The sequence below is a fragment of the Taudactylus pleione genome, unplaced genomic scaffold (genome assembly GCF_031769625.1).
Source record: "Taudactylus pleione unplaced genomic scaffold, aTauple2 ptg001408l, whole genome shotgun sequence".
Classification (NCBI taxonomy): Eukaryota; Metazoa; Chordata; class Amphibia; order Anura; family Myobatrachidae; genus Taudactylus; species Taudactylus pleione.
Window position 1 is genome coordinate 3,002,048 of NW_028285808.1, and position 17,277 is coordinate 3,019,324.

Sequence of the window (17,277 nt, forward strand, 5' to 3'; positions counted from 1 at the left end):
AAATGAATCCCCTATTGGTAGTAAGTGTGCCACAAACAGATTGAGCGTGTAAGAGTAATGTTCAGCCCTGCAGGTAATGAAGCTGATGCATTAATGGAGACTGTGTCCTTCCTTCTCCCGCCGCTAGTCACGTGTCATCAGATGGGAGGAGACGATAGCTGTACTGACTCAGATATTAAGTCTTTTATGATCAAATCTTGATGATGATTTATGTTTTTTTTTCTTTTTATCAAAGTAGTGAATGTAGATGGTTTTTGTTGCAGTAGGTGTGCTTATTAAATATTGTTAATTATTTTAAAGACGAGAGCATGCTTGATACAGTTATAATTGTATTCCGTGTTAATATTAAGCTTCAAATGGGCAATAAACATTAGCAAGCAATTAAATGTGTGATTATATGAGCGATTAATTGGCCACGTACAAGCTAGTCTTACTAGGTGAATTATTGTCTGATTTGGCCTCTCACGTGGGTGCCACCACCACTCACGTGGACAAATGTACCAGAGGAAGCACACATACAAGTTCCATAAGTTCCATCCTACCTACTTATTTTTCTATTGTTTGCTTTTTAAACACAGCAGAATGACAGACTGCCCAACTTCTGCATATTGACATATGGTGATGTAGTCGGCATCTGGCGGTCAGAATCCTGGCACTGGAATCCCGACCGCTGATATCCCAATGGTGAATATTAGGATTAGGGACTAGGGGGAGGGTTAGGGTAAGGCTGGAGTGGGAGGGGGGGGAATAGGGTTAGGCTAAAGCTGGGGGGCTAGTGTTAGGTTGGGGGGGGCTACGGTTAGGCTGGGGGAGGGGTAGGATTAAGCTGCTGGAAAGGTGGGTTAGGGTTAGGCAGCAATGTTGGGATACTTACTAAATGGATTCTGACTGTCAGGAAGCCGCTGTTAGGGAATGACAGCTGATTACTTAGAATTAAGTGTGTGTAAGATTCCTCGTTGCAGAGACGGTGATTAAAAAGTGGGACATACAATGATTCTCCTAAAATATAAGAGGAGATTTTGGTTCCTATAAACGCCCATATACATCTGGCTTCACATTTCCAATTTTTAATCTTTAACTTTTATTATTTATGATTGCAACATAATTTCTTACTTTTTTCGTGTCTATTCTCTTTATTACATTAAATTGGTATATTTTAAGTGCGACATTGAGAGAATTTATTTTTGGTCGCTGTGCGCTGGTTTTCTTTTTTTTTTTCTTCTCTAGATCCTATATTCAGAATTGCCCCATTGTGCTATGGGGGAGAGACATACCAAGCCGCCTAACGAGTTGCCCTTCATAAATTCTAGCTATAAGCTGATTGGTTGCTAAGTACATTTTATAAAATGATAGGTAGAAGCTGATTGGTTGCTATCGGCAATTTCTCTACTTGTCCACCAATCTTCTGATCCTACTGGTCTCTTTAGTATATCAACAATTACCAGCCGTCTTTGGCAGGTAGTGTGGCCCCTCTTCCCTTCCCATCTGGAGATTTTGTAGCTAGCTGTAGTCTAAACCATGATTACGGTATGAATGGAAGGAGAGATCACTAGGTAACCGCATTCATATCTAGTGAACCTGCCAACACCTAAATTACAAATCATTTAAAATAGAAAGAAGAACCCTATCTATCATTTTTATTTTATAACCTTGATTAAAAGGCATTAAATGTTTATTTTTCCCCATAATATCCTTTTAAAGAATTTAATGGTCGTTAATTGCTTTGCCAAATCTTTCTCTGTTTAGTGCTGAGTGTCAGATTAGTGGTCTTGTATTCTCCGTCTGTTCATACGTATTGGTATGCCGGTGTTGGTGGGGTGGTCTTCCCTGTTGTGTTGCATGCTTCAGATGCATTTTAAAAAAATTTACAGCAAGGGTTAATATTTGCTTCCTTTCTGCCAGGAAACGGACATTGACAATATCCATCAGCTGGTCGTGAGCGCCACAGAAAATATCCGAGAAGGAAATGAAGATATACGAGAGGTGACGTTTGTCTGTTTGTGCTGTAATTGCGCGTCCATGAGGAGGAGGAGGGGGTGGTTTGGATTATAGGTCTGTTTTTGTTGTTTTGTTTCCTACTTGTTGCACAATAGCTCTGTGTTCCACGCCAGGGAAACAGAAGCAGCTTCGCTCTCTATCCACACACACATCAAACCAATTAGCCAGAGACACATCTTTCTTGGAAATTTATACTGTACAAATAAACATAGAATATTGGGGCGTTTATACTCTATTTACACAGGAAGAATATGATCACATCATTATTGGAACATTACTGTATACTTTAAACAATATTGCTATTTTTGAAAGACACATACCTTATAGGATCCGTTATAACCAGATATTTCTGTTATCAAGTTAAACATAAAGGCCTGAAAATCCCCTGCCTCACTTCTGTGACCCTTACACTGGCTCCTACACCTCTCTCCCCTGTCATCCTTACACTGGCTCCTACACCTCTCTCCCCTGTCACCCTTACACAGAATCCTACACCTCTCTCCCCTGTCATCCTTACACTGGCATTTACACCTCTCTCCCCTGTCATCCTTACACTGGCTCCTACACCTCTCTCCCGTGTCACCCTTACACTGGCTCCTACACCTCTCTCCCCTGTCACCCTTACACTGGCTCCTACACCTCTCTCCCCTGTCACCCTTACACTGGCTCCTACACCTCTCTCCCCTGTCACCCTTACACTGGCTCTTACACCTCTCTCCCCTGTCATCCTTACACTGCCGCTTACACCTCTCTCCCCTGCCATCCTTACACTGGCTCCTACACCTCTCTCCCCTGTCATCCTTACACTGGCTCCTACACCTCTCTCCCCTGTCACCCTTACACTGGCTCCTACACCTCTCTCCCCTGTCACCCTTACACTGGCTCCTACACCTCTCTCCCCTGTCATCCTTACACTGGCTCCTACACCTCTCTCCCCTGTCACCCTTACACTGGCTCCTACACCTCTCTCCTCCTGTCACCCTTACACTGGCTCCTACACCTCTCTCCTCCTGTCACCCTTACACTGGCTCCTACACCTCTCTCCTCCTGTCACCCTGACACTGGCTCCTACACCTCTCTCCTCCTGTCACTCTTACACTGGCTCCTACACCTCTCTCCTCCTGTCACCCTTACACTGGCTCCTACACCTCTCTCCTCCTGTCACCCTGACACTGGCTCCTACACCTCTCTCCTCCTGTCACCCTTACACTGGCTCCTACACCTCTCTCCCCTGTCACCCTTACACTGGCTCCTACACCTCTCTCCCCTGTCACCCTTACACTGGCTCCTACACCTCTCTCCCCTGTCATCCTTACACTGGCTCTTACACCTCTCTCCCCTGTCACCCTTACACTGGCTCCTAGACCTCTCTCCCCTGTCATCCTTACACTGGCTCTTACACCTCTCTCCCCTCTCATCCTTACACTGGCTCCTACACCTCTCTCCCCTCTCATCCTTACACTGGCTCCTACACCTCTCTCCCCTGTCATCCTTACACTGGCTCCTACACCTCTCTCCCCTGTCACCCTTACACTGGCTCCTACACCTCTCTCCCCTGTCATCCTTACACTGGCTCTTACACCTCTCTCCCCTCTCATCCTTACACTGGCTCCTACACCTCTCTCCCCTGTCACCCTTACACTGGCTCCTACACCTCTCTCCCCTCTCATCCTTACACTGGCTCTTACACCTCTCTCCCCTGTCATCCTTACACTGGCTCCTACACCTCTCTCCCCTCTCATCCTTACACTGGCTCCTACACCTCTCTCCCCTCTCATCCTTACACTGGCTCCTACACCTCTCTCCCCTGCCATCCTTACACTGGCTCTTACACCTCTCTCCCCTGTCACCCTTACACTGGCTCTTACACCTCTCTCCCCTGTCACCCTTACACTGGCTCCTACACCTCTCTCCCCTCTCATCCTTACACTGGCTCTTACACCTCTCTCCCCTGTCACCCTTACACTGGCTCCTACACCTCTCTCCTCCTGTCACCCTTACACTGGCTCCTACACCTCTCTCCTCCTGTCACCCTTACACTGGCTCCTAGACCTCTCTCCCCTGTCACCCTTACACTGGCTCCTACACCTCTCTCCTCCTGTCACCCTTACACTGGCTCCTACACCTCTCTCCCCTGTCACCCTTACACTGGCTCCTACACCTCTCTCCCCTGTCACCCTTACACTGGCTCCTACACCTCTCTCCCCTGTCACCCTTACACTGGCTCCTACACCTCTCTCCCCTGTCACCCTTTGTGCCCTGAAACTACCGCCTGTCCTGTCATCCTTGTCCCTGGCACCTTTGCCTCTCCTCTTGCCTTGCTTGTTAAAAACAAGATAAGCATCTAATCTTACAGGGGTTTCATTAATATTTATTGGTAGATTTATTTCATTAACCCTGAAAACATTGGAATAATACACACACAATTCCTATAAAAAAAATAAACACTTAAATATTGAAACACTAGTTGAGCTATAATGACATAGCCTAGCTTTAGCTGCACTAAGCGATATCTGATTGTAACCTGTATCTACTGACCTATGTCACCAAAGCTCCTGACCACTAATCTGTCCATAAGAGCACCTGCAGGGCATTTTCCTTTCCCTAATGCCAGTGCTATTCTATACAAATGTGATTTAGAAAGTATATGTACTATAAAAAGGAGAGAGTTACTGTAGCTTTGTAGGAGACGAATAAAAGGTTTCTTATTTCATGCTGACAAACATTTTTATTTAATTTTTTCTGCAAAATCCCCCAGTGTTAAAATTTTCCCCATTTTCCGTTTGCGGCCAGCTAAACATATTACTTACTGATACCTTCTAGACGTTCTATGTAATGTATACAGACACATCATTGTGGTTTGTATTGTTTGATCGACATCGACGTCTATCCCCCTGGAGACCTCACTTCCCAATGTATTTAATCTCTCCCTGTATGCATTATAAGTCTGCCAGTCTAGGTCTAATGGCATTCCAGTTATTACTGATACTTTTCGAATAATCCCTTAGGTTATACCAAAGCTTTTCACCTCGTTCCTGGATAGCTGACATATCATTCACCTGCAGAGGCTTAAAACTGGGTTATAAACATAATTTTTCGTGTTAGATTAAGAGAAAAAAAAATCATATTGAAGATAATGCATCGGATTTAAATAGCAATTGGTTTCCTGAATGCTCCTCCTGAATCTTTTAAAAGAATTCTAAAGGAAGGATGCCGTTTTGATGGATGAGTAGACGGTAAACCTGACAGCTGTCCCAGCCATAAGAACTGTGACTATACAGCAATATAATTCTGATCCCCGGTGTGATGAACTAACTCAATCACTGTCAGAGGCTCTCAGTTCACCATTGCTGTGTTCCATCTCTGTCTGAGCTGATGCGAGACACCTAGGCAGGAGATGCAAAGCCTTGGAGAGAGATAAAGTACCAACCAATCGGCTCCTAACTGTCATTTTTCAAACAGTCTGTAAACTGGCAGCTGATTGGTTGGTACTTTATCACTCTCCACTTTATCACTCCCCAAGACCTAGTGCCTCTCCCTCCCTAATGTTTCTACAGTAAAGCCTTTTGAATGCAATACTTATCGCAATACCCACAATTTTTTTTACATTTTTTGTTTTTCAAACGTTCATTTTTTAATTTGTGTTTTAGGTTTTTATTAGATTTGTGTTGCCAAGGACCTCTTCATTATTTTTATTGTAATGTGGTTGTTACTATAGTTCAAGAAAAGGCCTGCCTGTGATTGCAGTATACTTGGTGCTCTCACACAGTAAAGGCGGCCATTTTGTTTGCTACACCAATATTACTTTTCATTTGCAGCTTGTAAATTCCAAAATATTCCTTCATGAGGTGTGCGCAGGAAGCCGATGGCCCCCTGTATGTTCACCTTGGACCAGTGATGATAGTCTCTTGGTTCATCCCACAAAATGGCTGCCCCAACATTCTGTGGGCAACTGGTGCATGTTAAAGTTAATAAAAGGCAAAAAGACAACAACTTGAACAATTGGCGTTCAACCCTAAGCAAGAATATGCCAAAATACTGTGCAGATATGTAGTTGTAGAAAGAAAAATAAAGACCTATCCCCAATTAAAATCATAATTTTTAGGCATACACTGCACAACATAATTCATTTACAATATTAGTTTGTTTCACTATCAAATGCGTGTATTTTACAATTTGCCTGTTTTATTTTGCTACTTTTTGAATATTTCTCATTCCTGAATGTATTGTTTTATTTGCAGGCTATCAAGAATAACGCAGGCTTCCGGGTGTGGATACTTTTCTTCCTAGTAATGTGTTCATTCTCTTTACTGTTCCTGGACTGGTATGACAGTTAATAATTTAATCATGCCTTATAGTCATAACTTAATAATTTCAAATTTTTGAACCTCCGATCAAATGCCACTACTCTGTTGTACTTCTTTTGAACATTTTCTTAAATATGTTAATTTAATATCATTATTATGAGGGTCACAGAGGTATCTGAAAAGTGATGAACGGGAAGATATTGAGCTGTTTGTGTCATCTGGGGAAAGGCCAGACATGTCAACTGTGTCTAGTTTACACAGCGGTTTTTAAATGTAGTGAGAAATAAAATAGAACGTTTTTATAAATACTATTAAAATATGGTGATCCATGACTTTGGTTGTATTTCTTGAAATCCATCAATCTGACAATTTTTTTTTTTTTATCATGGACTTTCAACCACTGTCAGCTTATAACACTTTCCACTCGGTGAATCCAGAAGCAGTATCATGAAATACACTGCTCATTTTCAGCAACACACTGTCATTCTTAAACACCTCTTATTAAATAAAGACACGCCACGCCCCCTAGTCGCACCATAGTCACGTGCAGAGACTTCCTGAAGCCAGCGCCCTGCCCTGTCCACAGTTTAGTGGAAACACTATTGTATATAAGATCATTGTGCTAAACAGACGCCGTCATCCAAGTTTTAAATTTCACCTTGAATCCAGTATGAAATGCACTGAGTGCACAGTGTGGCCAAATTTGGACCTAATCCATAGGACATAATGTACACTTAGCGAATACTTCTTCATATACCAGATTGTGATCGTGCTGTTCTGGTTTGTACTCCAAGCTCAGTATTGGTTCCGAGTGGATTTGCCCAGTTAAAGTGGTGAAGAGTACATCCACCGTTAAGCCGTGTACATACTAAACCAGATGTGTGCAGCCAGCAACGGAAGATGCAACGGCACGGTATATCGGGCGCTGCGTACACACTGCAGGATCTGGTGTACAACAGCCCGATCTATCGTTCTCCGGCCGCACCCAGAAGCATGGCGTCAGCCACCGATCTTCATATCAGCGAGCACTGCAGGCAGATCTGAAGATACGACGCACGGGAGTGTACAATAGTGCGTACACACTGGTCAATGTGGAGTTGTTCCGATTCGCCTCAAAATGACAAATTGTCCAGTATATATCGTCTAGTGTGTACCCAGCCTTACACTATGGTATTTCTTGCTGTCTGATTACTGAACATAACAGGACTATAACGGTGTATTTAACCTTAATTGCAATTATAAAATTTACTTTGTTCTTAGTTTTCTCAAATTGTGTTCATCAGAAACTGCTTCTACTTTAAATCTGACAATTACAGTTCTGTTTGTTTTTGTTTTTTTAATTTAAACTGTAATCATGTACAATTAATACTCTCTTAAATTAAGGATGTGATATCATGGCAATAATAAAGTTACATTTTATTTGTGTAAAACCACGTGTTTTTGTGCATTAATGCACAATAGATCATTAACTATGGGATTAGTTTTCAACAGTCTGTCTCTATTGTCTTAATTTATTCTACATGATTATTTTAGCAAAATTTCTAATTAAAAAAAGAATCACTAATACTCTTCATTTATTACCTGTTTCTAGTCTGGCACAGTCTGTTCATTTTGTCCTGTCAAACAGTACACACCAATTTGGATGGTACTGGCATCTTATCTCTGACAGTCCGAATGCTGGTCCTATAGATTATGGCATTTTACTGACAGATTACTGTGCTGTTAAAGGAGAACGCCATATAAAATATCATGTATACCTAATACACCCTCATACCCAGCTAGCAGAGCCAGAGACTCCTAACCATCCATGGGTTTGGGATAGACCAAATTGAAAAAAAAAAAAAGATACAAAATTAAGTGCAAATCCCATTGAAAGTAATCTGAGCTGACCTGGTTGTATCAGCTGTAAATCATTGATAACTTTTCATAGAAGGATGCATTAAAATCCACAATATGCCGCTGTTTAGGTTCAGGAAAACGGTTTGACATTACACATGGCTAATGTCTGTCAAATCTGATCTAATAGGGATCAGACCGCCAAGTCCTGGACCTACGGAAATTAAGGAGAATGGTCGTACAGGTTTATTTTTCACAGTTTATTTAATAACAAAGTATAGATCAACAAAAATGTTCACTGGCAAATTAACAAAATAAGACATTCAATCAGCATGAAGATAAAATAAGAGCCAACATACATTTATATTCCCTAAAGTACTATTTTTCATCAACAGACAAAGTGTGAGATTTCTGCAAAGACTATATATATATATATATATATATATATATATATATAATGACCAGTGATGATGGTGGTGTTATGTTTACAGTATGTTGTAAATGGTTGCTCAGCAAACGTCAAACCACGTGAGACAGAGTAGGTGAGACTCCACCCAGATCCATTAGGCAAGGTGAGTGCTCATCCTGCAGGTTAATGCGGAAAGTGAATTTATTTCTAATGACGTTAGAAGGTGAATGTGTGTTGCATAAATATGTGATCTAGCTATTTTTTTAATATTAATTCCCTCTAGCTAAAAAGATTGCTAATCTCGTCTGAAGGAAATAGCGGTTATATTTTTTTCATCATTTGTTTGGCAGTAATCGATAAAAGTGCATACGGTATATTACCAATAAACCCTGGCGCCGTTAACAGTACCGCTATGGCGATCCCTTGCTCAGGTTCTCGCTCCTGCCACCACTGGTTTCAACGTGCACTCACAAAGTTGTAGCTGATTGGGTAAACCATGCCGTCCAATCAGCAGCATTTTCCACAATGCAGACTAGGCTGTGTATTGTCAAACTCCAACGGGCTTTTGTGTCTGGATTTTCTACACGTTAAGGAGCCGGGAGTTGCAACTGCCTTGTAGGTGTACTAAAAACAGGGACTTTGTGTTTCTACTAGATATGGGGGGATATATTTCATGATATGTTTAGGAGTTTTTCCATAATGGACTGCTATAAGATCTTGTGTCTGTGAACACAGCCAATTTATGGATTCATTGAATGCAGAAATAAAGTGTTTCATCAATTTGCTATAAGCTAGTGACCTCATTGATGGATGAAAATGTATTGGCATGGGTTATTTTACTAAAGCATACCCCCCACCTCTCTATATAGTTACACTTATCTAAAGTGACCTATTGCATCACAATTAAAAGTTATATCAGCCACAGGGGGTCAATTCAATTAGGTGCTAGTTGGGTCCTGAGAGCCATTCGCACTGCGAATTGCAATTCAATTTCAAACTTGTATGCTTTTTCTGTGGTTCTGTGCAGACCCCCAGGAGCAGATGAACAAGCAGGGAAAATCTTTATTTTAACGTACAAATGTCAGACCACAGTGCATACCCTCTGGTACACCCCTCCCAATGAATAATCATGCACTGGAAAGGGTTTAAATAGCATAATTTGTCTACTATGGACTTGTCAGTTTTCATATGAATTTCTATAAAAAGCTCAAAAATGGGTTAAATGACATGGGGCATGAATGGCGGGGTGTTGTACTGTTGGGAGAGGGGTTCTAGAACTTGCAGATGGGAGCTAAAAATTTATTTATTTTTTCCCCAAAAAATCAGTCATTTGACACCTTTTAAGCACCTCCAGTACTTTTCCTATGGCCACTAACCGCCTTCTATATGCTCCTTCTATCTCAGTTGCCACTTTTGTGGGGTCCAGGATGGTTTCCCTACTTTTTTCATGCTCTTCTCCCAGGTCGCATTTTTAGAAAAGTCAGCAACCTCGCCGCACGTCCCGCAAAATGTAAATTCTAATTGGATCCCGCATTTCTCGGGTGCGCACATTTAGTGATGTACAGTATGTGAATTTCATGATAGAATCTCACTCCTAATTGAATTGACCCGATAAGAGTCTCATGAAGCAGTGCCCAATTGGCCATATTGCTTGGTGTTATCACATATACCTTTTGTATAGAGCGCCTGTAAAACAGAGATTTTACTAAGTAATGTTTCAGTGTAGTGTCCCCTAACTCTGTGTGCCGTGAGTGTGTTACATCAATATGTTACATTATTATTGTATAAGGTGAGATGAATCTTTTGCTATATATAGTGGACGACAGGTATTGTGTATTACAGTGTGGTAATACAAAACCAGTTGTAATCAGATTTCCGTGATTAATGTTCTCCCCACTTATCAGCTATTTCTTAAAGGAGACTTACAACAATACTCTAATTATCATTTCATATTTATTAACAGAGCTGCATGTGTCTAAGGTTTCCAGGATCACAAAGCAGGAAACGTAAGCGACTTAACTATGTTAATTTTAATGTTGTGAAGGAAAAGTGAAAATCGTAACTCCTTGTATATAATTGTGAACATTGCAACGTTCCGTGTTTTCACCTCTTTTCCATTGTAAAGGTATTTTGTAGACTTTTCATTAAAACAATACATTTTTGCGGTCTACAACAGGAAATTTAGTTTAAAACATTGTTTTTGAATAATCGTTGAAAAGAGAGCAATGGAGGGCTGCTCACACCAACTCGTATTACAGCAGCCCGCCATTGCTGCTTTTCCTGCGTAGCTCTATGGGGTGCAAAGAAGAATCTGCAATGCTGGTGGCTGTGCGATGCTTCAGAAAAGGACAGAACACTGGCATCTCGCAACCATTACCAATAAGTAAATTGCCCCCATTGACTTGATATGCCCTCCTGCAGCTTTTCTCTCTGATTTCATAATTACCAAGGTGGTTTTATTGCCTGGCCCCTGAGTTCTGGTTCTTAATTAATTAATTGGTACATTTTCCTAAATTCAGCCCAAATAATGACTGCTAAAATTTAAAATGAATAGAACTTGGAAGATTTACCCCACTAAATTTGATCACCATATCTACACAATGCATGATTAAAAACACAAATCCATAAAACATTTTACAGTCATAACCAATAGATTCTACATCTATTAGAAGTACAGTATAGTTAGGTTTGATTGATAAAGAGATGTTACAAATAAAGACCTCCGTAAAATGTATTTAGTTTTAATTGAAATCAATTTGTTCCAGTGATTTCAGTCCCGCTACACCCTCACGATGCTAGACTGAATGTACTCATGGTCTCAGGGCCGTAGCTAGGATAGTGCGGCCGGTGCCATCGCACAGGGCACGACAGGTCAGGGGGCGCTGTTTGGGCCTGTCAAATTTCTGTTTATTATCATTCTTGCTTGTAGCTTCCTCTTATTCCATCCCCAGCATCTCCTGGCCTCCCCCTATCTCTTCCCTGGCCCTTCCCCATGAGGCCATTCCCCTTTTTTGGGTGCATCATGTCCCTTTGAAAAAAGAAGGGGACGCCAATGCTCTTTCTGGCACAGGGCACCAAAAAGTCTAGTTACGGCTCTGCATGGTCTTTTCCCGTATTGTGTGCCTGTGCTGAAAATTAAGTCAATAGCAAAACAGTGTATTTCAGGCCTTTTAATAACACAGCAAATCTCAAAACTCTTCTTGTTAATTTACACCATATACTGAACCCATGACCAGCAACACAGCTCTTTATCTACAATCACAACCACCATTCACATAATTTATTTATTTTTTTTGCTACTTCACTGAACTAAAATATAAAACAAAATCCGCAAATAATCCATTGTTTTACATTCCAAATATGTATCCGTATTTCTTTCTGCAAACACAGAAAATTACTTTCATCCCGTCTGGCTGGACTGGCTTACGTCAAGTCAACCACCACATGACAACATGGCACCCATCTGTAATTTGCTAAAGTGACAATTGTATTTTGTACTGATGTTGTTTCTTGAACGTCAGAGCTGATCGGTTTCCACAAAACCCTCTCTTGGTACACACTGTACTTCCGATGAGAAATATAGTCTGACCCAGATCTCAAGTCACTGACTTGTAACAATAAATTGCAGGTGTTGTGGTAGGGGTATGTTAACTTTGTTACATCCTTTATCTGCTAAGATATAATGCTTATTAAAAGGAAAAAAAAGCGACAATCTCAGCAATGCATTTGTATTATCATAAATGTATAAAATATATCATGTAGAAAATACTAGTTTGTCGTCAAAAATGTGTGGGGGTTTTTTTGTGTCCATTACATTTTAAGCAAACTGGATAAGCCATCGTCATATGGATACAGCATGATCTTAGCAATATTTTACAATTATTTAGTCTATTACAGGTGGCTTTTTTTTGTTTGTTTGTTTTTTTTTTAATCTAAAGCTGTAAACTGGATGAAAAGTGCACAATTCTTGGATCTTATTCTGCTGCAAATTGCTACCCTATGAATTGATATTTCACTGAAGGACAACCTGGCGCTGACCAAATCGTCCACATTAATTCAAATTATTAAAAAATAAATGTAAAAAAAATTAGCAAGCTTTCTTATTATGAAGTTATTCATTTGCCAGCTGTTTGATGTTCAGTAATGATCTGTACATTTATGTATGCGCAGCAATACCATTAAACAGAAGCGTGCTTTTGTTTTTGAAACCTAAATACAAGTAATTTCTAAATTGACCGTAACTACTCTACTGCAAGAGCAGTTATTTTTTATTTATTTTTTTTTAAAGTTCTTTTTGAGTTCACTTAACATTGAGAGAGAGAAACAAAATGTGCCTGGGTCTCTAAGCCGCCTTCTGGGAGGCTTCTGTCTCCTGCTCGGACAGTTTCTCTTCTGACAGAACCGTCATCCACGGAGACACAGAGCGCGTGATGGTTTGCTTGGCAAGGTTGTAGTGACTTATCACCGTGTAAAACTTCCCTTGAGCACTGGGATCTTGTTCAGTGTAGTAGTTTTCCAAAGCCGCAGGGATACATCGATTGTTCTGTGAACAGATAAGAGGAAATTAATCTGTGGAATCAAGTTGTGCAACTAAATGCTGGATATCTTACCTTTTCTTTAGCTGGGAGACCAATTATTTGTGAATTGGCCTCATGACTCATTGTTTTGTTTGTTATTTTTACATATAGTGTACTTCTATTGAATATATCTTACAGTTGTATACAATTTTAGTTTCTTTAAATTAATCCCATGAAAAAAAAATTAATATTTTTTTTCCTCCAACATAAATCACTTCGGCAGGCTGTAAGAAGAATCTTATTTATCACTGGTTAATTTCTTGAGGCAATCTTATAGATTATAAACTTGTAAGCAGGGCGCCCATACTGCTCTGTCTGTTAGTCTTGTTTCATTTCTCTTTCCAACTGTAAAGCGCCACGGAATGTACTGGAGCTATATATTTTCATAATTCTACACAGTTGCATGAACTGCTATTACATGATGCATCAAGCAGAGAGATTTGGGGCTGCCCCCTAAGTTCTCTCTGTATTTTTTTTTTACATCCTTCATTCCTTCCATCCCCCCCCCCTGGTGACATTATATGGCCAGCTGACAATTATCAAACCCGGCAGCCATATTTGTTCTCCCTCCACAGAGATTTTCATGATATGCATGTATAAAAATTATTTGCTATTGAAAGAAATATAGATTGATGTGGATTATACCCTCTTATATGTTTGTTGCGCAATATTCTGAAATAGGAGAAAGCATGAGCTAGACATAACTTACTGTACAGCAAGGACATAGCTTTATTTCTATCTGGCACTCGTTTCCCTGCTCTCGGCTGTTATATTATCACAGCAACTCCCACACAATGTGGGGTGAGCATGCAGTAGGGCAAAATAGGGATAAACTCCACAAGGTGAGATTAAAAATAAAACTTCAGAAATACACATAGAGAGGTATGGTAAAAAAATATCATTTCTTTTTTTTTTTTTTTTACATGACTAATAAGAACATTTTAAAAGAATGTAATGACACATGAGTACACAGTATTGTGTACTTTACACATAGTTAACTTTGCATTCTAAAATAAGTCTAATTAGAACACAATGTTCAGAGGCGCAGACTTAAAATAACTGAACTAATTAATATTCTACTTAGCAGAGGCTGCCGTCTAAATGGTTTGTAGTCTGCGCAGGAGGTGTTAATATGCCTATTATGCACACAGTGGACTAGTGGTCTTATAGGCTGGCTACACCATGTTGTCTTCTCATGGTTATACGGAAAGGTCTGTTAATTATATAGGATTATTGTAGGGGATATAGTTAATAAGGATAGTAGTAGTTTTCATGTGTCTCAGGTACAGGGCAAGGGTATGACTAATACTTTGTGGGCACAAAATAACTGTTTTGAAGGGGTCCCCTGAAAGCTTCCCTAGAGATACACCCAGCTTGTTGTCAGAAGGGGTGTATCTAGTGCCACACAAGTGGTTGCCCCAATACCTTTATATTCAGACAGTTACCCAGCTGCGCTTCAGTGGTTAGGGTGGATCTAGGCATTGAGGGCAGATTTTAGGAGGGAATTATTTGTGTGCCTATTTTTGTTGTTTAAGTATTGGGAATTATGCTTAATCTGCTTGTACTATTATCTTATATTTTAAGGCACCACAAAAACAAAATAACAGTGACACCTGACCTAGCAATGGTACGATATAAATTAGATAACCTGCCTTTGTAACAATTTGTTGTGTAGATGTGTCCACATACAGATATCCTTGGCGAGCCACAGGCTTTGTGACTTAAGATAGGTACACACCTTTTCGATTACAGGGTGATTGGGTAAAACTGTCCCAATCAGCCGTGCAGCCTGTCCCCAGTGTCAGATGCCTGTGAGCTGCCTACACGCGGTGCAGACATAGCACAGGGTGTACGGGCGTCTATGGGATCGGGAGGTCAAACCGATAAATATTTAACCGTACATAAGATGCGACCTCCCAATCCCGACCATTGCAGGAGCATTAAAAGCAGTTTATCGGCTAACGCTCCTGCATTGGGACAGCGTACACACAATGCAATCCAACGGCCGTTCTCTCGATATTGAAAGAACGGCCCGACGATTGTATAGGTGTGTACCCACATTTAAGGTACCTATACATCTGCGACGGATTGCCGCGATGCTGCAACTCGGCATCGCAGGATTGTAGAAATCCAACATGTTGGATTTTTCCCGATACGACGATCGCAATAAAAAAATTACTGTGATTGTCTAATCGGGGACATTTAAAATTTCAGCGATCCTGCCATCACTGACTGGGAGCTGATTGACTCCTGGAGCACCATTATCATATGCAACAAGTTTTATCACTCGTTCATAAATGAGGCCCTTAATCGGCTACTTTATACAAAATTCCTTTGAGACACAAAATACTATTCCGAAGTACTTCATATTAGCTAATTAGTATTCAGGCATGGGACTCGCTACCCGTAGTCAGAGCATCTATGGCGCAAAAAGGATAAGGATAGGTGTATGAGGACACATCTGTAATTTCACCTGAAGGACCTTGAGAAAAGCTGGTTTAACATGTACAAACAGTGGCCCTGATTCAGAGCCACTCACTCTGAATCAGGGCGGCCGCTTTTTGTCTGAAAACCAGCCTCCTGGCCACTCGCTAAGCCATCACGACCATCGGGCTTGCGACGAGACCCTTGTGGGTTTAGTCTGCCGCAAGCCCCAGTGAGCTTCCTGCGCTAATAGAGTAGGGCAGCCCCCAAACGGCAGGCGTATACAATTCCAGGCATTGCTGTACCCTAAATTATGGGGGCATGCTTAGGGATGGGAATTTGAATGATGGAACCACCGTTAAGGAATTGGCTTTGTTCTGAATGCGATTAGTACTTGGGAAATCACACAAGTTTCTGGCAAAACTAAAAGTGTATCTGGAAGGGAGGACACTCTGTTGTTGAAGCTGGTCCCTGAGCTCGTGCCACGTCGGGTCCCCATAGCAGCCACAACCACTGTAATATTGGTAGTTCCACTACTAGGTGGATGTGGATGATTAAATATTCTGTAGAATTATGAGAGGGAAGGTGTTATTAAGGATATTTACTTTCTTTATAAGAAGTTATAGTCCTATTTTATAGTCTGTTGTGCGGTAGTTGTATCTCCGCGCTGTACAGCAACAAGGCTTATGTTGGTGCTTTATAAAAAATAAATAAATAAGATAATAGATAATGAACAATAACAAGTAACGTCACCGAATACACACATTCCGTGTGCAAGATTACAGCTACATGTGCTAGTCTATAAGGCCACTAGCATATTAGGCAGTGACGTTCCTGGAAATGTTAATCACGCAGTGCCACAACTAGTAGTTAAAAGAGAATTTATCAGTATTGCATCACATCCATTGACTATAATTGGATTCGCAATGGCCCTTTCTTACCATTTTGTTTTATTTTTTTAGGGTGACCCTGTGTAGCAACTGCTATCTAAGGGACAGATTCAATTAGCCTCAGTGCTTACCGTGGGCAGATAGCTTCAGACTTTAACGTCCGGAGCTATTCAATTATAAGCCCATTTCCTCCCATGGTAAACTCACAACTAAAGCTTGTGTAAACCCATAGTTTCCAGGTCATGTGCCCAGAGCTATGGGTTCGTGGCGACCGTTGTAGCCCTAGCAAAGGGGTTGTTACAGCACTTCATATATGCTGTGTAGGCCTATTTATTTATTTATTAACAGTTTCTTATATAGCGCAGCATATTCCGTTGCGCTTTACAATTGGAATGTAATACTTAACTAGAGCAAAATGTGGCGTTTTTGGACTCTGTAAGCCACTTGGATGTCCTCATTTATGTTTAATAATAGGGGAACCTCATATGTATGCTATGTTCAGCATATAAACAGAGCAAAATAAGAATTTCATTTTATGCTGATGTTGGTTTATATACAGCATATATAATATATATATATATGTATATATATATATATATAATTTTTTTTTCTTTTTTTCAGTCCTGAGCAGTTCATGCAATGTTTATATAAACAGATATGTTATTATTTTATTAGTTCACATTGATCAGTCTGAATTGAAGATGTGATGATTTAAATGTCCAGAGCTACTAGTCTTGGTCATACTAAAGGGGAGATTTATCAAATCTTCTAAAGGGAACAGGTGGAGACGTTTCCTATAGCTACTAATCAGCTTCCAGCTATCATTTAACACATTC

General features: G+C 40.6%; 2 protein-coding genes across 2 annotated transcripts in view; one reads left to right on the forward strand and one right to left on the reverse strand.

The window, feature by feature from the left end:
- The window catches only part of STX18 (syntaxin 18), a 186,372-nt gene extending 179,735 nt beyond the window's left edge, over positions 1-6,637 (forward strand). Inside the window, exons 10-11 of the mRNA XM_088463567.1 lie at positions 1,903-1,983; positions 6,240-6,637. Coding sequence (XP_088319693.1) covers positions 1,903-1,983; positions 6,240-6,335 — 177 coding nt within the window. The 3' untranslated portion in view covers positions 6,336-6,637. The remainder of the gene's footprint in view (positions 1-1,902; positions 1,984-6,239) is intronic.
- Positions 6,638-8,400: 1,763 nt separating this feature from the next.
- Positions 8,401-17,277, reverse strand: part of NSG1 (neuronal vesicle trafficking associated 1) — a 67,948-nt gene continuing 59,071 nt past the window's right edge. Inside the window, exon 5 of the mRNA XM_088463566.1 lies at positions 8,401-13,093. Coding sequence (XP_088319692.1) covers positions 12,893-13,093 — 201 coding nt within the window. The 3' untranslated portion in view covers positions 8,401-12,892. The remainder of the gene's footprint in view (positions 13,094-17,277) is intronic.